At 45.2% G+C, this 26,844-nt stretch overlaps 1 protein-coding gene across 1 annotated transcript; it reads left to right on the forward strand.

The window, feature by feature from the left end:
- Positions 1-974: 974 nt before the first annotated feature.
- Positions 975-26,365, forward strand: PLAU (plasminogen activator, urokinase). Its single transcript, XM_085608719.1, has 11 exons — positions 975-1,202; positions 5,332-5,424; positions 8,977-9,028; positions 10,682-10,774; positions 12,261-12,435; positions 13,629-13,819; positions 16,486-16,669; positions 17,693-17,844; positions 19,130-19,270; positions 22,507-22,655; positions 24,339-26,365. Exons 2-11 carry the CDS (start codon positions 5,365-5,367, stop codon positions 24,507-24,509), a joined length of 1,368 nt encoding a protein of 455 aa, XP_085464845.1. The 5' UTR covers positions 975-1,202; positions 5,332-5,364; the 3' UTR covers positions 24,510-26,365.
- The last annotated feature ends 479 nt before the right edge of the window (positions 26,366-26,844 follow it).

A 26,844-nucleotide genomic window follows, 5' to 3' on the forward strand; every position in this document is an offset into this window, starting at 1 on the left:
GCAGATCTGAAAAGGCCTCCTTTGGAACTCGAGAAACCATTGTTTGATTGTGTATGTTGTTTTATTAATGTTTATGTGGCCCCTTTTAATGAATCATAAGCATATATAACATAGAAACATGAAACTCAATACAGCAAATCTTTGTCTTTGTCCTTTACTAAGCCATATTTTTAAATTGCCGAGTCCATCTGCAGCTCTTTCATTAAAAGTCATCAAGGTAAGAGATCTCCCATATTCGGCCATGGCACTTTTGTTTTTCGACAAGCACTTTCAGGAAGTGAAATTCCAAGTGGATTGATCAGAGTATGCACTATGAGCTGGGCCACTGGAACTATTTGGTAGTGGGGGACGAATTTGCGCTGCATGGTTGCCTAAATTATGCTACAAACAGACAAATTATGAGGCGTGATATGGTTACTTATGTGACAGTATTAGTTTACAATGTTTTCATTCCAATCCCAGCACACACTTTGCAGCAGATGGCGCCTTATTTGGCAAAAGCGGAAAATCCATCAATATGTGGAAAACGATGTTGTCTCCCAGTCATATTTCGGCAGCTACTACAACAACTTTATTGCGAGCATGTGACCGTGTACCCGGAATCGCTGGGTAATTCTCTGTTATTTCTAGAGAAGGGATGGCGTGGGCCAGGCAGTGAGTGACTGGTGAAAAATGTGCTTTTCAGGAATCACAAAGCTCCCTTCCGGTGATACTGCTGCATTCCCCGCACTGAACGCCTCTCGGGTTTCTCTGGCTGAGTTAAGTGCTTCCCTCTTCCCCCTCCACCCTCCTCCTGATGCTCCGGATGATGCTGTGAGCTGAGCGTGAGCTGAGTGATGCTTGTCAGGAAGCAGGTATGCTTCAGTGCAACCGGCCAATCACAGCACAGAGCAGCCGAGCAATCACAGCACAGAGCAGCCGACCAATCAGAGCCCGTAGCAAGATTTATAAGGAAAGCGAAGCCGCATCTCTTCAGAGAAAAATTCAGCAACCACTAAGGCGGAGTATAATAAGAAGGGTTCCTAAACTTTACCTGAAGCTACGGAAGGACCAGACCATCTGTACAGGGGAGCCCTGCGGAAACAGACCTTCACATCTCCACAGAAGGGAAATACCACTGCCTGGAGGGGGGCAAGGGACACTTGGTAGCTGCAAAGGAACCGTCTATACTGGACCCTCACTCCTACACACAATAGGAGTCGGTGAGTGATTGCTCTGGGAGTGAGTTCCTGTCTGCCTCTGACCCCTTGGAATTACATTCTGGTGTTAGCTCTTGTGGCAGGAGAAAGAAGACCCTTCGTTGATAATGTTTTATAAGTGTCGAAAATATTTTAGATACTGGTTGAAATGTGGTAGGAGTAAGACGTAGCCGCTGGTTGGCGACAGCAGATCGTTGAACGTATGTTTTGTTTCTGTTACTTACTCAATGAAGCGTCAAGTGTTGCCTCAGAATAACAGCCTCTGGGAGCTATTCACATACGGCACACCATATACATTATACGATTACGTCAAAGTGGGTTCAAATCACCACTTACCATTACGCCACCGAATTTTATCATTACTGTGCAGCTGATTTAAATAAGGAAGGTGTGTAGAGCGCATTGTAACCCACGGGCGTTTCCTAGCGCTAGACTTCAACATATGCCATACGGTTTGAGCAGAAATAGAAATTAAGTGTCAGCATTATGGCTTTACTCACATGATGTGAGACAGATAACCCCATGGTTCCTGTTTTTAATTTAACAATTGTTTTATTTTAGGAGACCTCGAATGTTAGTCTGAACGAAAGGACCAACTTGTTTCAATGTGGCTAATTTTTAGGGCATATTTAATCACTGCAAACTGAGAGAATGTGTGCAGCTATATAGCGCTTTGTGCCTGTATGGTTAGGACCGTGTCTAGGCGCAGTAGCGAATACTAGCCCCTCGCAGCCATTACATTCCTTTCACACTAGGATCGAAGCACAAGAAATGCAGCACAGAGAATAGAAATTGGCTTTTTAAGCAAACATTGTGCAAACAAATCCTACACTATATACATAATTGCCGTGCATCTACGTATTTACACTGGGAGTCACAAGGACTAAAAATATTTAGACTGGCAGGTACACCCTGTCAGCAGATGGGCAAAGATAGTACGGGGCGTTCTCAAAACTAAACCGCATGCCTGCGGTATCTTCCTTGTATATCCTTCATAGCGTTCCAAATTAAATAATGTTGGCGCTACCAGATATGGCACAGCTTGCTACACCATAAAGAAGGTAGCTTGGGAAACGTCGTGCTTCATGTATTGTATTTTATTCTATTATAATTGCATTTATATAGCACTTACTACCCCTGACGAGGCGTCGAAGCGCTTTTACGATTGGATGAATAGTACGTGTATGCATATATGTATTTTGTCAAAACGTTCAAAATATAGAATCTTTGAAAACACTCTTTGTTTGATAAAAAAAAGTCCTATGTAAATGTCCTGTGGTTGAAGCTGTAGGTCGCAAGGTGAGTTTGGGAGCTGGCATGATGATGACGAAACCTATATTTCATAAGAACCTGTGAAATATTGTCCACATTTCACAGTGTCTGTGGAAATAGTTGCTACATGTCAGAGGCTTTGAATACGGGTTTTGCATCACTGCTTTTGTGCTATAAACGTATCTGTATGTGTTACATACACCCTCCTCCCATACATGCACGTGTATAGCTGGTAACCTACCACAAGCCAAGAGGAACATTAAACCATCTCGGAGAAAGAATTGGTTCATTAGCGTAGTTGTATTGCTACTCTTGGTGCACAAAAACAGCATTGGTTTAATAAACCATAATCCCTTACAAAGATGTCCAACCATACATTACAATTATGATTAACGTGAATTCGGGATTTCAGCCAATTAGAGGCATAGAAACCAAGGCTGTGATTCTGATTTCCTTTTTAAACATCAATTCATCTTTATTATCTAAACATGAAAATCCTGCTGGATAAGCCTTAGTATCTGAATTCAGTTTTGTGGCTGCGTGTATATAGCGCTTCATAACCGCGGGGAAGAGTTAAGCGCTTTGGCCGACAGTTATGCTTCTGCATGGACTGATTGTGGTCCAATTGACTGGCTCCCTTTTGTTCCCTACGTTTCAAGTATTAAAGTTCCAGGCATGGAAACAGTTTAAGGACCACGGAGCGAATGTCCATCCGGCTTGCAGCCAAGCAATAACATATGTGCTAGGTAATTCTGTACTATGCCGGGATCTTGAACTGTGACCTTCATTTGATTAGCAGCAAGGGGGGAGGTCTTGAATGCTGCGGGGAGCGAAATCTATTGCGAGGCAAGTGCTGGGGGTGAGGTCTGTAGACTCTCTACACTCTAGTCTGGAGCGGTTTCAGTCCTTAATTTGTGCCGGTGGTTTCCGGTGCTCAGCACAGGCACTTAATCATCAACACCAGTGATTTTCCTGAGCACCAGTTAAGGACACATTCATTTACGAGGAGATGAAGTGATTTGCCCAGAATCACAGATGTTGAGCGGACGCTGAGACTTGAACCTGGTTCCCCTGCTTCAAAGTGGGCATCTCTGACCATTACGCCACATCCTCTCCTCACTTGTATGGTTAGTCGTTGGTTCTGTTTTTAGGGGGGGTAGAAATTGGCTGGTGCAAGCTGCCTACAGGCGAGAGCCCCGGCACTTTTATTTTGACAAATTAACCACTGACGCGGTTTCTGGGTTTTTCTCGGAGGTTGAAGGCTGGTTCGTCGGCCGATAACAGGGCCAAGCCGGTACCACAGAGGCTGAGTGAGTCCGGTACCAGGGAGGGTTCTTCCAAGCGGGTGCTGCAGGTGCTGGTCACCAGTTCATGCCAGTCCCTCGGAGGATGGAACCAAGGGTGAGGCCGGTTCCTCCGAGGAGGCCAGAGGCATGTCATGTGTCATGTCAGCCATCTCCTCAGCTACTGCAGACACCGCAGAGGAAGGCGCGTGTGCTGTCAGCACTGTCCCCACCACCTCTGGCACGGACCCAGCTCCAGCCATCTCTGCTCTGTCAGCGCGTCTCATAAATCAATGCATACCGTAAAGGGAACTAGGGGGTTAATGCTCCGGCTGCACAGACGGCCCACGGCTGCTGCTGAGGTCTGCGTGTAAAACCAGCTAACTCAGGGGCATATTATCAAGGACAGGGTTAAAATTATCGCCAGTTTAGCGGCGGCGATAATGGGCTTGATAGTATGCCCTGGAGAATTCCAAAAGAAGCCCATGTTCACACCTGTGATCATTTTAATGCTGTCCTTGATAATGTGCCCCTCAGCCTTTTATGCTTCTGAGGTTGAGCGGCGAGTACCACAGTGATGGCGAATAATAAAGTCCATTATTTAAAGTGCTGCAGAGGTGCAAACTGGTACCAAGCACTATATTATATAACCACAATGCACTGCTAATACCAGAGTGATAGACCTTTGCTTTTCCAAGCACTTTGCGTTTTAAAAAAAGGCGTAAGATCTTCGCATATTTAGACAAAAACACCTGAGCTATCGCTCACATATAAGGTTCGGAGCAAATTGGAAGAATTGCTACAGTGTCTGGGATTCTTCAGGGCGCTGCTGATTGCGGATGACAGAACAGCGAGGAGCGCTTTAAACAGTAGGTACAATGATGGTGTTTGGGTGGGGGCTTGACAGGCCGGCTGAAATCCGTGCCCCTGGGCTGGGATCTGGCACTGCTAGTTAGCGTCAACAGAGCAGGCACCACTCCAGGGGAGAGGATGTGGCTTAGCAGCTAGAGCGGCCGGCCTTGAAGCTGGGAGACCAGGCTCGACTCCGGCAGGAAGCTCGCACATTCTGTGATTATGGGCAAATCACATATTCTCGCCATGCCTAAAAATAAATATGTCCGTCTGCAATGGAACTGGTGCTCATGTAAAGCGCTCCGATGCATTCGGGTCGAGCTCGCACTAAAGTGCAAAGTGGAGCTAGGAAGTGACTATGCGTTGATGCAATTAACATCTCCCTCTATTGAATTAATTGTAATTGGGTTTATGTAGCGCGTGCTACCTCTGACGAGGTATTGTTGAAGCACTGTACGGCGAGTACCGCGTCACTGCTACGGAGCCCTCGGTTAGGGTTCATGGAGTGGTTATTGAATATTGCTGACTACTGGGAATAGTTTATGGAGTGGTTATTGAATATTGCTGACTACTGGCAATATCCGTGTACTCGCGACACATTATTCCATATATTTGGTCTCTTTAATCTGCAAGTCACCCGTAAAGATCCGTTCTTCTGTTTCGCTGTCTCTCCGGCTCTCTTTTTGCTATCCCTTCACTCTCTCCTTTTATTTTTTCATACACAGAAACAAAGTCTGCTCCGAGAACAGTAGGACATCATGAACTTCGTCGTTACCTTCTGGGCGGTGTTTTACATTCTCTACAAGGCGCTTGATCCGGTGAGTATGGTGCGGCTGTAGTTTGCAAAGCGACAGCGCCACCCACAGTAAAAGCGAATGACTGCAGAGTCCCCTGGCAGCACCTGCGAGAGACACACAGCCCTGTGTCTACCAGTCTTCATTTATTATTTAATTTTTGTGTTTTACAAAACTCATAGCTGACATAGTGTCACGTCAGCCGCACAGTGTTCTATGATGGGGGCGTGATCTTCGGAGCGAGTGGGGGTGACCTCTGTAACACTGGATATTTATGGCAGACTAGATTCCTAAAAGGAGTGTGGGGGCTAGTGAGGTTGTCTGGTATGGTTCCTTTATTAGAGGGTCGACGTCCTCGTACAACATTGCTAACAAGCTCTCATTGAAGGCAGCCAAGCTGTGCGATGCGCCCCCTCCTGGGCAGAAAGCAACGTTGTCACTCAAAGCCTCGCCCTCGTTATTACAAGTTTCACAGGGGGTCAGAAATAAAATAACTATCCTGGTGTTTCGTGAAAAGAGCTAATTAAGCGAGACATGCGGCGCCAACTTAAAAACGCCTTTGGGATAATAGAGCTTACCATGTGAAGAAAAATTATCATTTACGTATGAGGTAGTTGTTGTAGAGCGCCAACCTTGCCGCAGTGCAGTGGAGCGCTATACAGCTGGTACTGCATCACGATGTGGTGTTCTTTAAAGAGGAACCTTACTGTTTGTCACCTAAGCACCGTTTCGGGAAAGTGAATTCTAGCACATAGAAATCAAGGGTGGATCAGGGCTACAAATTAGATGTGAGACAAACTTCAGATGAAAGTATACAAGCAAACGCGGTTCCTAAAATGCTGCTTGAACGCTAGGGAGATGAAATAGCGTTCACAGCGCCTACAGGGGACTTGTTTCCCAATGGTTCTGGCACCTGCAGATTTCTTGTGGTTTAAAGACCCCTAACCTGCTTGTATGAAGCAATGACATGGCCACTTTGGGGATATGCGAACCGTTGGCTCTGAATGGAAAAGCAGCGTCGCCACGGGCCCTGGTGCAAGCGAGGAAATGCCCCCACGCTATCTACTGATTGAATAGTAAAATTCAGCCGCAGTTTCGGTGCAGTGAGCCCCTAACACCGCCTGCGGCACTATTGAGTCTACATCCCTGCAGGTGCTGGTGCGTGGGTGGAGACAGGTGCCCCAAGGGAAGGGCTGGGCCACTTCCCTTCGCCTCGCCACCTACTCTGGCTGCCCATGGGGTTTCTCAAGTGGCACTTGCGCTGATAGGTCTCTGCCAAGAGTGGTGACACACCCTGATCAATCCTGCAGATGGACAGTGACCTAAATCAAACCCAGCAACTCACCAGTGCCCCACCCTGTCCCTTTCTTGTAGTCTCCTGCCTTTTGCATAGTACCCTCTCAAACAAGATGGCCTCACGCACTAGGACTGGACTCTTGCCATTCAAATTCTACAGAATCTAGAGTAGCTTCTGAGTTCCAACATCATGAACAAAACGGCTGTGGCCTGGCGGTCCCCCTTGGCAACTGAAGTCTGAAGGACATACACCCTTTTATCGCCCTTTCACTCAGTGGCAGCCATTAAGGTAGTGAGTGATCTAAAATATTGCAGCTCTTGGACATGACACCTTGTGTGTGGCTGCAGAATGTGGGGACAGCGATATGGGTGGAACACTTAAATTAATCTCATTAACTCTTCATCACTCTAGTCCCTATCCCATGCCATAGTTTTTTAATCACTAAGCCACTGCAGACAGGAGCCAGCCACTTGCAAATCCGCCTTGGCCCTTCTCGTGTAGGATCAGTCTAGTGAGAACTGCCAGGCCACTGATGGGCAATCCAAGACCGGTTCCAGCTCTGTGGGCATCATCAGTGAGGTGCAGCTGGAGTCATGAGAATAACCAACGTTGGTCATAGCTGTCACACTTAGTATGTCTCACTCAGTGCTTAATTTGAGCCGCTGGTTCCCAGTGCTCGGCACCAGCACTTAATTGTCAACACCAGCACTTATGACAGTCTGACACATGGTGGTGCTGTTTGTCTAATTAAGGTATCAGCACAAAAAAAAAATTGTTTATTAATTAAATAAGTCTAAAATCACTAATACCTGCCGTCCAAGCCATTCTTATGACTTTGGGTGCCTGGAATAGTCTGATTTGTCACTCGTGTAGGAGTGTGATGGTTAGTAGTTGTGCTCGCACTGTCATTGACAGCATTGGTAGGGGCAGCAGGTGGTGCACGCTACAGTGGCCTCCTGACGAGGGAACTGGCACTTACTTTTTTAAAATAAATTAAGCACTGGTCTCAGTAAGAAAGGATAGGTAATATGATTGAAATTGCCTCCACCACTTGTAGTTATTGTGAGCTTCATTCCAGTCCATTGTTTTATGCTTACTGTACCACTACATACAGAGACCAACCACATGCCAATCAGCTTTGGTCCCCCGAACCAATGGACCCCGAGCTGCTGCACCATGAAGTCACAGAGACTTCCTCTTCCATCGCAGGCAGTGTCAGCCTCTTTAGCCCCATGCCAGCTTGCATCCGCCTCCTCCAATGCATGGACAATCTCAGCCCATATATGGAAGTCTCAGCCTGGCCTCAGTGTGACGATGGCACTGACAGTAAAGAGAAGAGGGGGATTGAGTAACACGCTTGAAGCAGTCAGAGACAAGAGGAAGTAAGACCTGCAAGGGGGTGACGAATAGACAGAAAGTCCCTGCCACAGAACCCCGCTGACAGAGTTGCTGACGCGGATTATAGGCGCTGCTAAAGTGACTTGGAAAATGTGAAAGAGGGGAGGGACGGGATGTGGTGTAAAGACCAGAGCTGCGATCGTGGAGCTGGGAAACCAGGTTCGAGTCTCAGCGTCGGCTCAACATCATGTGATTCTGGGCAAACTCACTTAATCTCCCCATGCCTACCAAAAATAAATGTGTCCTTGTGTAATGTAACTGGTGCTCAGGTAAAGCGCTCAAATACCTTTGGGTCGAGTTTGCACTATATAAAACTGCAAAAAAAAAAGTGAATATCTAGTATGCAACAGTACATCAGTGTGTGTGCCAGGAACACGTGGGGTTTCCGGTTGGTGAGGAAATCACTCTAAACCACCAGAGAACTAACAGTAATCTAAGAATGAGCACATATTTCTCAGACAGGTTGGGGAGGTGTTGGGTCTCAGATGGAATGTCACACTTGCCCCTCCACGATTCTGTAATTGTCTTACCCCAAGCTGGTAATTGTGATATCACTGTAAAATTAGCATTTATTGGGAAACAACCTGAGGAACCTGAAGTTCTGCATGTCTTTTCACAATGCAGCAGGATATTTCTCCGCTGAGATGCTGTCGTCATTTTTGATGAAGTAATATCTCATGGCTTTAAATTATAAAAATGTGGTAAATGTGTGGAAATCCATTTACCGCAGATTTAACTTTATTGTGTTTTTTACTTCCTGGATCACCATAAATGAGAGCCTTGTTCATGTGATCAGTTATGGGTAACTTAGTTCTGTTTTCATTAGTGGTTTTTTTGCAAACAAAAAAAACCAATTCTTTTGTATTTGTTTCTCTTTCCAGAAATCTGGGCACTCGCCAACGGACAAGACAAACGACGTGGCTAAAGATGAAGGTAAGCCTGATGGCATATCATGGGCATTCCTTTGTAGCTATGAGTGTCTTGCATGGTATTCCAGTGGCATTTGGTGTATGGTCATATGGACACACTGCTCCCTGGGTGGTGCACAGGAATACCTTGGCCAGATATATTGGCCACACTGAAATGGCTGAAGGTGAGAGATTGGACTAAGATCATTTTACAAAGGCTCGGTTGTTTAAAGACAAGAACCATAGCTGTGACTATAATCTACACTACATCTTGTGGCCACTGCACCCAAGTTCACCTGAAAGGGTGAACACTACCCCTACTTGGCAAAGCACAGAACAGCAGACGTCAAGCGAAACACTGCCCCTAAAGTACATAATACACAATTGCAGCTAGGAAGAGAAACACTGCACTAAGTGGCCAAAAGTAGGAACTGCAGCTGCACCAAGTGGCCAAAACTAGGAATTGCAGCTGCATTAAGTGGCCAAAAGTAGGAACTGCAGCTGAGAAGCACACTAACCTCAAACTATCGATCCCTCTGACTAAAGGCAACTGAAGCGGAAGACCTCTACAAAGGCAGCTTAGAAAAGAATATGCCACAAGCAGAAAGGTGTTATGGTGGAGGATAACAGTTCTGCCGGCAAACGTGCCACACTAAAACCCAGAGGAGACCCATGTCCCTTTAGGCCAGAGTATAGAATAATAGAGGAGAAAGAAACAGGAAAATACTACCCCAATAGTCCCAAAGTCATTTAGGGAATCACAGTCTTTTTCTGTGAGCCCAAGAAATGACTCACAAATTGCCATGCTTTCTCCTGGAGCCACGTGATTTCTAGCACGCCAAGTCGCAACAGAGGTGTGTCAAATTTCTTGGAGGTAATTGTGATGCAGCAGTATCCCTGCCGGAATAGTGATGCAACAGAGTGCTTGTAGGATAAGTGGTGCAGCAGAGTGGTGAAGAGTGCAGCACCACGCCAGTAGGTAAAATGTGCATCAGCACGCTAGTAGGTAAAGTGCAGCTATTCGCTGGTAGGTAAAGTGTGCATCAGCACACTAGTAGATAAGGAGTGCAACATTGAGCTAATAGGGAAAGTGTGTAGCAGTGCTCTGGTAGGTAGTGTGCAGCAGCACGCTAGTAAGTAGAGTGTGCAGCAGCGCACTAGTGGTGGAAACTTGCAGCAGCGTGCTGACATGTAAAGTGTGCAGCAGCAATCTAGTAAGTAGAGTGTGAAGCAGCGCACTAATAGTTGAAGTGTGCAGCAGCATGCTGATAGGTAACGTGTGCAGCAGCGTGCTAGTAGGTCAAGTGTGCAGTAGCTCGCTGGTAGTTAGAGTTTGCTGCAGTGCGCTAGTAGATAAAGTATGCAGCGGCACTAGTAGGTAAAGTGTGTAGCAGCACTAGTAGGTAATGTGTTCAGCAGCACGCTAGTGGATAAAGTGCACAGCAGCACACTTTAAAGTGCGCCCGAGTGGACTAGCAGATAAAGTGCACAGCATTGAGCTTGGAAGTGAAATCAGCAGTGGGAATGGGGGTAAACTCAGCAGCAGCATGCTAGTAGAGCAAGTGCGCAGCATTGAGCTTGCTAGTGCAGTAAGCAGCTGTGCATTTAAAGGTAATTGATGCTCGAGGGTGCCTGAATATAAAGTAATAATGAAGTGTGCTTGTGATCCCCTCCCTAGGATGCAGCTGTTTGAATGGAGGAATCTGCCAGTCCAGTCGTTTCAGTCGCTGCAGCTGCCCCCTGGGCTACTCTGGAGAGCTTTGTGAAATAGGTACCAGAAAAACCATTCTAATGTCAAGTTATGATATGATCTGAAATATTATGTCATGTTATGCTATGGTACAGTAGGATATGCTACTTTACAACAAGTGCTCATGCATTGAGAAGTCCGTGCCTTTCTACCTCTTAATGTGACTTTCTGCCTGCTTATTACTGCATGTGACACTTTTATGTGCAACAAACCTTGTGCTCTTATGCAGCCTCCTTTTGTACTGCATGTGATGTCGATGTATAATTGTTAATGTCTCTGGTTCTGACATGTCGACCCTCTAACCACATACATGCTTCTTTAACAAAACTAATAAAACAGATTTAAACAAATAAAACAGTATGATATGCTGCTTAATCTTTTTGGGGGTGGAGCTGTGTCTCTGCCTTGCTTTACTGCTGGGGATTGACAGCTCGGGGCCCTGCCCTGGCAAGGCTACAACTGCATAGATGACCACAGACCACCACGAATGGCTTTGTCTCTCTTTAGCAGTCTCAGCCCAGAAGTCATAGTTACAATGGGTTTTTCTGCGGGCGGCCCCTGCTCTGTGGGGAGTGACTGTAGGCCTGCCCTCCTGAAAGGGATGGCGTGCAGAGACATCCGTGGCAGAGCCCAAAAGGTCTGTTTGTACTCACTGACCAGGACACTGCCCTGCCTCCTGACCAGTGATTGCTGGGGAGTTGACAGCTGACTGCCTGCTAACCATTGTAGATTACTGCCTGCTGGCCTGTACATGTAACCGCCTGCTGACCACTGTACGTAACCGCTTACTGTACATAACCGCCTGCTGACCACTGTACGTAACCATTTGCTGACCACTGTACGTAACACCCTGCCGACCAGTGTACGTAACTGCCTGCCGACCAGTGTATGTAACTGCCCGCTGACCAGGGTACGTAACTGCCTGCCGACCAGTGTACGTAACTGCCTGCCGACCAGTGTATGTAACTGCCCGCTGACCAGTGTGTGTAACCACCTGCTGACCAATGTAAATAACTGCTTTGTGGCCAGTGTATGTAATTGCCTGCTGACCTGTTCATTTTGGTGCCTGCTGAGCATCGGCCATTGTCTACTGGGCATGCCAGCCTCAGCGCAGTGTGCCTCGCCGCCCTCAGACCAGAGCACCTCATTTCCTGTTGAACAGTGAAGCTGTTCATCCATATCCCAAAGAAATAGCCTGCACACAGGCATCTGCTCTAACCTGCAGATCACAATTTGAAATATCAATAAGGTCAACATAGCCTTGTATCCTTCCCAGGTCGGTAAACAGATTATTACACTGGATAATTGTAGCACCTCTTATTTATAACACTTGGGCTGAAATGTGGCATCAAACTTCATGTGCAAAAAATTATAATATTGACAAGAGTGTGTGACTGCTTACTCACTGGTACACTGAGCCAGACACTAGTGCACTAAACTAGACACTAGTGCCTATTAATCTGTGCTCCTCAACCCACATTAAACAGTGCATTCGTGTTTATTTCAGATACCCGCGTCCAGTGTTACCAAGACCAGGGCAATGACTACAGAGGGACCGTGAGCCAGTCCTGGCTTGGGAGGGAGTGCATGGCGTGGAACTCGTCCAGGCTGGCTCAGTATCCCTTCAACGACCTTAGAAGCGATGCCCTACAGCTCGGGCTGGGGAAACACAACTACTGCAGGTGAGAAGGGTGGTGTGAAGGGTATTGTGCATTCTCACTCACACTGCTAGGGTCCACTCACCCTTTGTGACGCAGTGTAATGCCAAATTTGGCAACACATCTCTCTGACATTTTCAAAACACAGGGATGTGCTGTATTTACACAAGTGTGCACTCACACAAGTGCGCACAGAGACACAGTCACACACACAGCCACAGATAAGTCACACTGCAAACCCTGCAACAGTTTCAGCACACTAATCAGTTCGCTATGTGCACAGTTGCACTGCCAGATCAGAGTGACTATGTTATGTCCCTCTCATATTTTACAAACCCAATACCATCTTCCTCACACATTTACAGCTCCCTCACACATTTGCTGGTCTCTCACACTGCCCCCTGGCCAGTGGTGTAGCAAGGGTGCCATGGGTCTATTATCCCGAGTCGAGTAGTTAACGACAGCCATAACTCAAACGCAAAGGGTCTTTCACACTCCTAGGTGTGGTGCAACTGCACCTGCTGCACCACTGAGAGCTCCGCCTCTGCCTAAGCCTTCTCTCCTATACCCACATGACTACATCCCACGAAGCGCTGATACAGCCCTTCGCCCTAGCCCAAAGACCTAGCTCACTCACACACATGCGGGCACACACTCACACACCACCTGCTGCGATCCATCACCCTCACACACAGAGGAGAAAGAGAAGACTCACACGCTGTAAACAGAAACGGACACCCCCAAGAGGTGTGAAGAGGAGCTGTCTCCTTCCTGCTCCACCCTAGAAGGCACACCTGTCCAGATTTCTGCGTTGTTACGTGCTCTATGTAGCACTCTTTTTTTTTATTCTGGGTCCAATACATGCTTTTTAATGTGAATAAATAAAACCTTTGAGGAAGGCTTGCATTAGTAAGAAATTTGGATTTTAGGTCCCCTGCTGATGAAGCTCAAATGAAGGCAGTGCGGGCATTTTATAAGCCCAACCTCCTGGAGCCTAAGCAGAGAATCCCTGGAATGTCTGTCATGTTACGGTGCAACAACGACTACTTGTCCAACATTTGGTACAGGAAAATGGTTGGCCACCAAATAAAGCACCAAATGCCATCTGCCCAGACCCTCTTCATGTTTTCCGTGCAGACCTCCACACAGAGACTCTCTAAACCTGAGAGTCATAAGCAATATTATGCAATTGAGTAAAATGGACCTATCTTTTCCAGGAACCCTGGTAGTCGGAGTAGGCCCTGGTGCTACATTGAGAGCAGCAGGACTATCAGACCTATGACCTGCAACATCCCTGTCTGCGCCAAGGACGACGCCGGGACCAACGATGCCGGGACCAACGATGCTGGGACCAACGATGCCGGGACCAATGATGCTGGGACCAACAATGAAGGGACCAACAACGATGGTAAGACGACTTTTCCCGACAGTTTTATCTCATGTTTTGTGAAAGTCGTTTTATGAAGCACAATCAATACATGAACATAACAGATTATTCCTACAGTATCAATGGGCCATCATTGTGTAATTAAATTTACCACTTAGCCAATCAGGAGAGATGCTTCATTGCGTGAAAACAAGTCCTGGAGTCGGACCTCCAGGGCCGTATAGGCATTTCATTCCACAGGGCATTTCCCCAGTGAGCTGGAGATATTGAAGGAGGCTTTGAAAGCCCAGGGCCGCTCCTAATGTCCCTGTCACTTTTCTTATCTCCCTGAGGTTAAATACAGAAGATAAAGAGAGGCTTCAAGAGAGATAGGGGGATAAGGAGTGGAGATGGTACAGAGAAAATGATCACAGCTGGAGAGGAGGGAAGGAGAGAGAATACATGGATGGAAAAAGGATTTGCTTTGCGCACGGAGACAAACTGAGTTGGGCTGGTTCGAGCATATTTGCCAGGTTGCTTTTGGTTCCTCAGTCAGGCCCTGTTTACCTCTCTGCTTGAATCTCCTTCTGCTTTTGGTGCACTTACTACAGGGGGTATCCTTTGCAATTGAGAACATTTGAAAATATGATTCTTTTAAAACTACAATAAAGTTATTTTGAAAGTAACAAGACGAGAAATCCTGGGTGTGTCCAGAGTTTGGCTCTTTGACTTGATATCACAGGTGTGAATAGTTTCATCTGAGGTGCCAGATCCAGGCAGCCCAACATGGGTGTCTCTGACAGGATATTGAGGAAACAAATATCATGTAGAAAGAATATTGTGTCAAATATATCGAGGACCAAAAGATTGAGAAAATAAGTGCAATGAAGTAAGTATAGATTTACCAGTCTTAACTCCACATCTATGTACCTTGAAGATATACATTTCGACAATGTACAAATATGTGGAGATATATATAGTAAAACTTTGCTTACCCATAGAAACTTAACTTCATCATATTCTTGTCCTGAATATTCTTGACACAATATTTTGTCCACAAAATATTTTTTCTCTGATTAGTTTGAAATTTCTTTGTTGCTAGCTCTGTTCATAAATCTTCTCGAGAATTATACAGTGCTTGGTATACCAAGCATTTTTGCATTTGCCAAACCGGCATGTTGTAAAATTTTAGGCTATGCAAGCTCAAAGAGGCAAGTCTAAATGTACTAAGGGACATTGTTGAGTGGAAATGGTATTTCAACTCACTTTCAATTCAGTAGGATTCGGGAGGTGGAGGGATGTTAAAGGGGCGTCCCCTTTTCCTCCCAAATGACAGTGTACTGTATCAATTATTTGAGACCACAATTGTAGTTGCAAAGCATTAATTGGACAGCGACACCCAACAAGGGTCCAGTTTCATGGGGAGCGTAAAGGGTCGAATTCTTCAAAGGAAGTAAGTTTTATTTTCTGTTTATTAGCTAAGCAGCTCATTGTGTGATTAAGAAGTAGGCAGGGAGGACTTCTGTTCTTTGGCATTGACTGCGCTGGTCTCCTCCGACCCAGTCTTTTACTACTTGTGTTGTAAGTGGGGTTGTAGAAAGCCAGAGGCGTTTGTTTTGTGAGAAGGTGTTTTGATTGATTCAAACTGAGCACTAACATTTTTGAGAACCTGACACACCAAACTTTTTTCTCTTTTTCATTTATATGGCTTGGTACTATTTGTGGGACTATTTTTTTCCTAGCAGATACCCTCGTCACAGCTTGTGAACTGTCTACCAAACAAGTTTTAGGCTTAACTGATATTAGGAAAACAAATTTAATTTGGTTTCCCCATGAAAAAGAACGCGAGGCAGAGTAGACTTGCAGTTGGATGCTAAAACAAAAAGCAACAAGCATTGGCATTGCCGTCATGTCTGGCATTACAAGAATGTTGTATGGTAAGCATTACAAGTAGATAGCATTGGAAAGGATATGTATTTGTGTGGAAGCAAAGAACTCTAGAATTATATTGTGTGGGTTAAAAGGCCAGTTGAGATTTGCAATGTCAACACAGATCTTAAACTCCATTTAGGTTAATGACTGCCCTCCTCTCATCTGTGCTTCTGCCAGAGAAAAACGCCATAAACTAACCAGTTATCTAAGACACTTTAATAGCATTACAATGTTATTGTGTGTGTCCCTGAAAGTTCAGCCTCAGGCCGCTGGATAAATAAACAAAATGATCACAGCTGTGTGGATGGCAAGCACTTTTTTTGTGGAATCACACAACTTATACCCAATTAAAAATGTACTCCTGGCTCCCAACATGTGGGCGAGGTCAAAGTCCATCTTCTGGTGGTTCTCACATAATTGTCTGCTGACAGCTGTGCTGTCAAGCCAGACCACAAAAACCTATGCCAAGAGATTGCTGTTCTTAAAGTCCATGCATCTCTCCAGCGAATTCTTTTCAATTTAGGAATTTAACATTAAAAACATCACCTTTTGTTTGTGATTGTTATTTTGGGGACTAAATGGGTGGTGTAAGGAAAGCTGCTAGCAGTATGGATAATGATGACCAATATAGCTGCCATTACAGTGAAATTACTTTCATAAGATCTTATAATGTTTAAATGTTTAGAGGCAAAATATATGCAGAAAAAGGGAACAGTGAGGACAGGAGTAGACCATGGACTTGGCGCTGACCTTCTACCCTCTTTTCTTGGCGCTAGCAACCTGTGGCCAGAGGACTCACAAGCTCTTCAAGATCGTGGGCGGAACCAGCTCCCCCATCGAATCCCATCCTTGGGTCAGCGGCATCTTCCTGCGTGTCAGGGATCACAACACCTTCCGGTGCGGAGGGAGCCTGATCCACCCCTGCTGGGTCCTGACCGCGGCGCACTGCTTTCCTGAAGGGTGAGGACTTCCTGGAGAAAAGAACCCTCTCTCTGGCTGTATATCGCCTTTTTTTCTTCCTCCTTTTCTCCCCTCTATCTGCTCCTTTCTCTTTATCTATCTATTCCCCTCATCTATTTTCACCCATTTATCTGTCCACTCCACACTATATTTGTTCTTTCTCCTCTTCACTGTTTCCTTCTCACTTTTTATGTCTTCCCCTCCTTCTTTTTATGTCTTCTCCTCTCCTTATCTGTCTCATTGCCTATTTAATTGTCTCCTTACTCCCCTCACCCATCTCATGTCCTCTAAATCGGTCTCTTTTCCTGTCTCCCTTCCTCTCTTTATCTGTAACCTCCCCTCTCTTGTTCTGCCTACTCCCATATCTTTACCTTTTTCTTCCTATCTCTTCGTGTCTCATCTGCTCTAAATGTGTACCCTCCCATATCTAACCCCCACTATTTATCTGTATTCTACCTTCTCTTTTCGGTCCTCTCTCTCTCTAGCTCTGTCTTCCGCTCTCTGTATCTGATTCCTCCCCTCTCTTTATCTGTCTCCTTCTTTCTCTGTTCTTCTTTTTACTCTTTGTCTTTGTCTCTGTAGTGCCCACTCTTCTCCATATCTCAATATCTCACTTCCAAGCCTTCTTCTGCATTCACTTTTCCGCTTCGAGTCAATTTTCTCTCTAATTGTGTTCTTTCTTCCTCATCTGCCATCTGCCTTCATTTCTTCCTTTCTCATCTCATATTCTCCCTCTGTTCGCTCCATCTCAGTATTTCTAACATTCTCCCCTCATACTCTCTATTTGTCCTCCCTATTTTACTTCTCACTTGTCCCCCTTCCCACTAACGTTTTACTCTTTTTCTTCCACATTTCACTCTCCATCACGCCCTACTACCTTTTCTAATCCTCCTTCTGAACATAAATCTCTTCCCTCTTTTTCCACCTTCCCTCCTTTGTTTCTACCCTCTTTCTCTCGCATTCTATTGCTTCTTCTTTGCTCTTTCACGGTTACACCAATAATCCTCTCGTTTCATCACCCAGTGCTGATCCCAAAGACTTCAACGTGATCCTGGGAAGATCCAACTTTGAAATGCCCGCCCCTGGCAAGGAGCAGTCATTCGCTGTGGAGCGGATCGTCCTTCACTCTGGGTTCAAGGAGGACAAGGAAACGGGGGCCATGCACAATGACATAGGTGAGCTGTAACCCTGGGGTGCGAGCGGAGCTCTCACCCTTGCATCTCTCAACAGCTATAACATCCAGAACCCAGTGCTTAATTTGTAAATTAATAAGTGTCAGGGCCTTGGCCAGCAGGCCACTGCAGCTTGCACTACCCATTGCCCCGTAATCGCTGCCAATGACGGCACCAAAACAACTACTAACCATCTCTCTTGCCTGCAAATGAGACAGTTCAGATTATTCCAGGCCCCCAAAGCTAAAGGAATGGCTAGGGAGACAGGTATCATTTATTTTGAATGTATATTGAATTAATAAACAACCATTGTTCTGCTCATCTATAAATTAGATGAGCAGCGCCACCGTGCGGTGTTGACAATTAAGTGCTGGTGTTGAGCACTGGAAACCAAGTTGCCCAGCACCGGAAAACCCCGGCTCAAATTAAGCACTGCCAGAATTTCACAGCTTTCATCCACAGCAGCAAAACAAAGTCGGAGGCTTTTTAAGAACCGCCAGGACCTTTTCTTTCCGTGCGTTCATTTTTGCTCTAATGCTGTTTGCTGCTGGAGTTTAGGTGCTGTATTTTTTTTAACTGCACTTTACATTCTACTAATGTTTAATTATTGTTGGTTTCTACATTATTTTATACGATTGATAAGAACAGTTGTAAGTAGTTCTAAGCTAGTTCCACAGAGAAACCCACTGAATCCTATTTCCCCAGCAATAAGCCAGAGATGTGAATAATGAGCCTTTTTGGTAATACAAGAGAACCAAGCCAGAAAGACTGGTTTGTGCCCTCATTTCTTAATATTTCTGGGCAGTGTCGGACTAGCCTATAAGGCATTCAGGCATTGCCTGAAGGGTTGGTCTAATAGGTCAGTGTGTGGGCTGTCTTTTGACTGTTTGTGGGCCTATTTTATGGTCTGCTGGGCCAGTTTTTACTGTTCCCTGATATTTAATCAAACAGTGCCTGCAGAAAGCAGAAATGTAAGCAGTCTCCCATTTCTTGCAAAACACCTATAGAGTGTGTCTTTACAAGTTCAAAACTGCCCCGATTTGCAAACAGGGACCATTTTTTAGATCTATAATTCATTATTGGGGAGGGGAGGGGCATTTTTATTTTGCTGCCCAATCCTATTTTATGGCGCTGGAGAAACCCAACATGTTCAAATGAGGAAGGGGATTAAAACCCCAGTGTTTTGCTAAAATAGATGTAAATGAAGCCACTGCGCAAAATGTCTACCTGTGGATTGATGGTGAACTTCTAAGGAAAGTCCAATTAACTCTGCATATTTTTACTACAGCCCTGCTAAAGCTCCGTGCATCAGAATCGGGCCGCTGCGCTGTGCCAACCGACTACACCCAGACCATCTGTTTACCACCAGCTACACCCGCGCTGCCAGGCACCCAGTGTGATATAGCGGGCTACGGTCAAGAGTCCAGCAGTGAGTAATACTGTCATGAGCTTATGTGCTGAGGGAGTCACCAGGGTGCAAAAAAAAGCCTAGATCTAAACGCAGAGGGGCTGCAAGGTTCTGATTGGCTTGTCACATGGTAAAGGCGATAGGTATTTGAAGCCACAGCAGAAACATACACTCCACTGACTCCCTGCGTGCTCTTGTTAAATCTCAGGAGATTATTAAATATAATACTTCTGATTTATCATTGGGTATTACTGCTACACCAGTTTTGTCCCTCCAAACCAGTTCTGCAGCCAGTGTGATGCTTAAACGTCACGTGGTGTCACTGCTGCATTCTTTATACAACTTTCTTGAGAGTTTAAATAAAATATAATGACTGGTGATTAGGTGGCACTGCTGACAGGTCTGTCAGCTCCTGTTACGGTTTCAGCCAATGCTACACTCTAGGGACTAGATTTACTAAGGGCTTGCGAGGCATAGTGCAACACAAGCTCTTAACTGAGATTTACGAAGCCACCCTATGTGGCTCTGTGTGGTTTAGTAAATCCAAGGTAACGCAAGGAAGGCCTTTTCGCTGCCTTGCATTACCTCGCAGCAGGGAGGTATTTCATGGGTGGAGTGTGGACGTTCCCACACATCCACTCATGGTTTTTGGCGCATTCCTATATTTGCAAAGAGTTGAGAACCTGGAAATGCGTCAAAATGGTACGCCTCCCAGACCCAGGCAGACCCAGTCCTTTCCCAGGCATTCTGCAGCACACATAGAAAGAGGAAAATGCCACTGAGGATTGTTTTTGTGCAAAAAGGTGTCCCTTCTTGCTCAAAAGCAATCCTGCCTGTAACACAGGCACCCTTGCACCATGGCACAAGAGTGCCTGCATTGGTGCTAAATGCAAAAAGAACAATCGATGGACAGAATGCAGAACAATGTCATACATTCACCCCAGTACAGAGATCTGGGCCTAAATACATCGTTTTTTTGCTCACCATGCCATTCCAGTTTGGACCCAGCCACATGTAAAACAGTCTTGACCCTGTGCCTCATGGGAACAGTCCAGCCTGAACTGCCAGGTCAGGTCCTCCCTGGACTGGAAACAAGCATCCTGGGACCGGTTTCGGGCTTTCAGCCCTCATCAGCCAGGATAGCTTGACTCCAGTGGCATGGAGAGCACGGGACCCACGTCTGGGCATACCCGTCCCACTCGGGGTGACAAATGCAAAAAGAACTATTGATAGACAGAATGCAGAACAATGCCATTCCAGTGTCCCTTGCTCACTTTGCCACTGCATTAAAGCTAGCATGGCTGATGAGGGCTGTTAGCCAGTTACCGGTTCCAGGATGCTTGTTTCCGGTCCAGGTAGGACATGGCTTGGCAGTTCAGGCTGGACTGTTCCAATGAGGCACAGGGTCAAGACTGATTTGCATATAGCTGTGTCTGAACTGGGGTGGCGAAGTGAGCTAAAGAACAATGATGGATTTAACCCAGATCTCTTGACTGGGAGTGAGTGTCTGAAACGTTTCAGCGCTCCGTCCATCATCTCCTTGTGTTTGCTTTGCATTGGTGCTAGGCAGCTCAAAGTGATCCAGCAGAGAGAGAGAGCAGAAATGCGCCAGACATTAGTAAATATGGCGCATTCCTACTCTCTCCATTTGACGCAGCACAGCAAGTCATCTTCCTGTGTTGCACCACATCTTAGTAAATCTGAACCTATGTCTTGGAGTGCTGCACCAGTGCCTGTGTGCTTACTCCAATTTTAAATTAGTGACCCTCATTAGATAACAAGCAGATTTCAGGCTTTCCAGACTGTAGCCAATGCTCTGTTCTGATCGCCAACTGTTATTACTTCATTGTTGGTGGGGGCTACCACTGTGTCCACTCACTTTGAAAGTTGGTGCAGCCGAGCATATAACCCCACTTCAGTGCCTGTATATTCATCCCCCATTTCTAGAGATGATTGAGCACGGAGTGCCATCCAACCTGCTGGATTTATCTCATTATGCCCCTGTGCAGATCAGACTGTGCTGTGCTCCGTTATGTGTCCGTAAAGATATTAGTCAGATGACAACTCTGTACTCCTGTGCAGAAGGGACCATGTTGTGCTCTTTTATGCTACTGTGAGGATCTTAGCTAAATGCTAACCCTTTAGAGTGTTGATGTGAACATGCTAGAGTTCCTATTAGGATGAGAGGTAAAGAAGGGATAAAGCACCCCCTGCCATTCCAAATAAGGATGATGCAAATCACTGAGGAGTTGCATGACCATATAGAGGAATGAGGGCAAAGGCTGAGTTCCTTTATAAGGTCATGAAACTCTGAGGCAGAAGATATTTTACTCCTTATAATAATACATGGTCACACCATCATACTTCATACAATTTATTTCTTTTTACGGAGTTTTATATAGCGCGAACCTGACCCGAAGGTATCAGGTATAAGAGCGCTTTACATGAGCACCAGTTGCGTTACATGAAGGCATATTCATTTTTTTGTTGGGCACGGGGAGATTAAGTGACTTGCCCAGAATCATAGAATGTTGCGCGTCCTTGCCGAAACTCGAACACGGTTCCCCAGATTTGAGGTCGACCGCCCTAGCTGTTAGTCCAACTCCTCTCCCGTTTAAATCCCTGGTGTCTTGTTCTTTCATTGGAAAGAAATAGTATGGTTGCAGATATAAAGTTTAAAAGCAAAATTTGCCATGTGAAATTAAACACACCAAAAAGTTGTGAGTAATTTGTTGCAAAAAGATATTAGAATAATTTTTTTGCAAGCCAGATTAACGAAAATGCTGTAGCTCTGAACACGTAGAGACACACAGAGAGATTCCAGCTTCCCTGCAATGACCGAGAGCTTTAAAAAATAAAAATGTTGCCATACATTTTGCTTTATGCTGATTACTGTTCACTTCAGAAAACCAGATCAGAAGAAGAAAAAGCCAAGTCTCCTCGTTGTTTAAACTGGAGATGTAATTATTCTCTTTGAACTACCTTTTACCTTGGCTTCTGGCTCAGGCAGGAGGTTTTCTGTCATACATTATTACAGTTTAGCAGCTACGTAACTTCTTTATTACATGGGACTAGTGACATCACAACTCGACAGTAATAAGGATATTCGAGACAGGCTTTTATACAGGGACTCCAGGCTTCCAAGTATTTTAACCTTGATTGTGTGGGTGAAGGAATCGTACTTGTTCCTGTTGTATTATTGTGTTGGGCGTATGAGTTACTGATCTTGCTTTACACCTGTGTTCCCCCACTTCCAGGTGATTATTTATACTCCCGGTTCCTGAAGTCTGTGAAGGTACAGCTCGTTTCCCAGAGGACCTGCCAATCGGAACGCTACTATGGGAGCCTCATTAACAACAACATGATCTGTGCCGCAGACCCCGAGTGGAAGGTGGATGCTTGCCAGGTAAGACCAGACTCCTCCGTGCCCTCGAAGTCAGAGTGAGTGCTCTATGCAACTGAAGGGCATGTGGTTCAACCCCTCAGAGCTGGAAGGGCCAGAGGATTACTGTGTGCCACCAAAGGGCACCATGTGCTCTTTTCCAAAATACTGTGCTTCCCTCAGAGACACCGTGTGGTCACCATGTGTCAATATTTATTGGCATAAGAAACAGCATTGGCAAAGCTGATAAGTGTGAGTTGAATGTGCTAATACATGCAGCATTTACACATTAGAGTGTGAAACACAGGAGGGAGCTAGCAGGAGCTCTAGTTGTGAAGAAATCGCTTGTGCAGCCCAATGCAAGTATTCGAGCAAAGGAGGACGGACATACTTAAACAACCAATAGCATTAGGTGAGAGATGAATACTCCATTTGCTTGAGCCAAGACATGATTGTCAAAGTATCAAGCCAGTGGCTGAAAGAGGCAGACCCAAATTCCACTCTCTCTCTCTCTCTCTCTCTCTCTCTCTCTCTCTCTCTCACCAAACACTGACTTTAGTTTTTTGGGGGGAAATTGGAAAATTACTAATGTTCTTATTCGCAGTATAGTGTTGCAAAGTTGCATGTAGAACTGCACCACTATGTCTATTTACAGCTTCTTCCCAAGTGTCCCAGCAACAGTGGGAAGAGGTGCAAATGTGTTTGCGCCTCATACCAGTATCCCAAGTTATGTAGTACTTTTGCACACCTCCAATTTTTTTATTCTACTAAATAAAACATTCAGTTTTCCAAAGCAATACAACTAAAACCGCATGTTATTTTTCATTCCAACCTAAGGAACACGGAAACTGGAAGTAAATCCACCTGAGGGCCTAAATGTAAAGGTCAATAGGAGCGTACACAATAAAAAATGGTGACAGAAAACAATGTCCTTAAAGACTGCCTTATTTTGTGCTATATAGACATGAATATTGGAAGAAGATTGTAGTTTGGGTTAATCAGTGGAGATTAAGTTATCTCTGATTTTGTGATCTTTACAGAGCCATACTGGTTCTGAAGCACAACCCGCCGAGCTAGGCAGGCACACATGCCTATGTTATGAGGCTCTATTATTTGCCTTTAGCGGTAGAAAGTAGAGCCCTTGCATTTGCCTTAAAAACACTCAAACATCCCTACCACTTTCTATGGGAGAAAACGCACATGGGGCCCCTCGGCTCTCAGATCTCCCACTGCTACACTGCAGCACTCTTCAGCATCCACAGACAGACTCAAGGTACACAGCCAGAATTCAGCCATTAATTTAGGAGGCACTATTCAACATCCAGAGACAGAGTCAGGGTAGACAGTCAGAATTCAGCCACTAATTTAAGAGGCAATGCTAGCAGTCAGCATGTACTTTTGGACACACTTCAGCATCCTGGTTGAAATTCATGCAAGACTTCCTTAATTTCAAAGATGGATCTAAGGCATAGATCTTAAATGCACGGCACTAGATCTTTGCCCAGTGCTGTACACTGGAGTATTTTCAGGTACAATTGAAGGACTCGAGTGATGTGCTGATTGGAGGAGGGTGCTCCAGGGTTTACACATTTATGGATATAAGTCGATTACATGAACTTCATGCTATACTGGTATTTTTTACCATTAGTAAGTGAACATATATTACTAGAGGAACAGAAACCAACCATCACCTTTTCTTTTTTTCAGGGAGATTCAGGAGGACCACTGGCATGTCCACGTGATGGCAGAATGGAGCTTCAGGGAATCATCAGCTGGGCAATCGACTGCGCTAAAATGTACAAGCCGGGTGTGTACACCCGGGTCAGCCAGTACCTCCCCTGGATCCGGGCATACATGGGCTCCGATGGCAGGATCTGAAGTAGTCGCAGCCCTAAGACATTGTTGCAGGAGATGGTTCCTGAATCGGTCCTATCCTAGGATGATGAATATGAGCAGCACCATACGAAGACATCGAACCCTCATCTCATGGATGCTGCAAGCACATTCTGAAGCTGTCACGTCCCAAACTGAACATAGGGAGCATATTCTGAGGCGTCGGACAGAAGCGACACTGGCATTCACCGGAGTGAAGTGCTTGTAGGCCATCACAAACGTGAAGCTTTACTTCTCTGGGTACGAAGAGCAAACACAGCCCAGAAATGCCCCAAAATCTTAGACCAAGAATTAGCCATTATTAAACAAAAAAAAATTCACCCACCCTTAAACTGATTAATTCAACCCAATGCATTTTGGGAGGAGATGGAGGCTGCCCACCTAAAGACACCTTATGAACTTTCAAATGTTGGGAAGTCTGAAAGACAGCAATGGACAACCTGTGGTGTGTGGTGGGCAAAACCCATAACAGCTGTAGATCGTTGACTTTTTACAAAGTGCCAAGATCATTCTTCAGCCTCGAAGAAGCATGCCGAAAGGGAAGCAGGCATTGCCAACGTAGACAGTCTCCAAACTAAAGCAGGCTTATATCACTGTGCAATAGGCCTTCCATACCACTTCAAGGTCACATCTTCCTGTAAAGCAGACATACAAGATTGAAGCAGGTCTCTCCTGGCTCTAAAGCAGCATACTTTGGCGGTGTAGTAGGCTTTTCCAAAGAAAATGTAGGCAGTCTTTACTAGGAGTGCAGCAAACTAGCCTCCACCTGAAGCGGCTCTTTCAAGGGGAAACAAGCTTTGGGCATAAAACTAGCACGCCTTAAGAGAGGGCGACGAGCTGGGAAGGAAGGGAGGGCACAGGCAACAAGCATTTGCAATGCAATAGGTCTTGCATTTCCGAGAGTTTGAGCTATTGGTATTGTAAATGACAATGCCTTTTATTTATGTGATTTTAAAACAGGTAAATAAAAGACAATGTCATTTACAATGCCAATAGCTTAAACTCTTGCAAATGCGAGACCAATTGCAAATGCGTTTGTGCTATAAAAATAAAAAATAAAACGCTGGGAAAGATCGTGTCTTGCCTGCAACAGCAAGCAGGACAAAGCTATTTGAAAAAATAGTGCTCAGAGGCTGTAATTAAAGCCTGCCGAGTAACAACACATAAAACAGGGAGTGTCGCCATGGGAGGTTACAAAATGATACAAGGCGGTACTAAGGAGGGAGCACTAAGCCTAGTGATCAATGAACAGCCGCAGTTTACAGTGGACAGTGGCACAAGCCTATGTAAAATATGGGCAGAGAGTGGGCGGAACTTCAAGTCCCTACCTGAATACAGCATGCCTCGCAGAGCAGCACATGCGCTGCTCAGGCTCGACCTAAAAATGGGATGGTTATTGAACAGCAGTGGATGACTGCCTGCACAGTCAGTCTAGACGGATGTCCCAGGAGCAGTCAGAACAGCAATCTCTATTTGTGAAATATATCTTTCTTTAAGACTTTGAAAACCCAAAATGTGACCAATTACGGGTTAGGCACATTTCATGGAAAATGTGCCTTTTTATGCCGAAATCAGTATTATGCAATAGTACAGTGCCACTTGTTTTTTATTAATCTGTAAATATTATCAACTGATATATTTAATATTATCAATAATTTATTTTTATAACTATAAGTTGTACGAGCTGGTGGATATCTTTCTCCGCTTCTACATTCAGATGAAGGTTTGGTCAGGAAATCTGCACAGGGCTGGACCCTCTTTGCATAGATTTGACTTGGATTTATTTATTTATCACATTAAAAGAAATATTTTATACATGTGAAATAAAATGATTTTGTGCTAAATGTGCCTCTGGTCTCGGATGCTGTTGTGGGAAAAGAAATGTTACTCCTCTTAAAATGCATGTTTGGTATGGTGTTTTCAGAGCACTGATCAAGCGACAGAGCAACCGAATGTTATGCAGCATGGTGAGGTGACCATGTGAGATTGTGTACTGTGATCTTCAGAGATCAGTTGAATCTTTTTGTAAGTTGTAAGATATGCTGGGCCTTATTTATGATGGCTTGCGACACTTTTACGCTGCTTTTGTGTCACTTTTTGTGACACAAAGGCGGAGTAAATGATGCGCCACTTTGCACAATATTTACAAAGTGAGGTATGTAAGCAGATGTGTTACTTTGTAAATGCCTGTGCTAGATTATACCTGCATCAGATATAATGTATTCAGTGTGGGCGTTCCCACATGAAAAAGCCTCGTAGAAGTGGCGTAGTGAAATCTATCAGATTTCACTGCGCCACTTCCAGGATGCTACTGCATCAC

This window comes from Triturus cristatus, chromosome 1_2, assembly GCF_964204655.1.
Source record: "Triturus cristatus chromosome 1_2, aTriCri1.1, whole genome shotgun sequence".
NCBI lineage: Eukaryota > Metazoa > Chordata > Amphibia > Caudata > Salamandridae > Triturus > Triturus cristatus.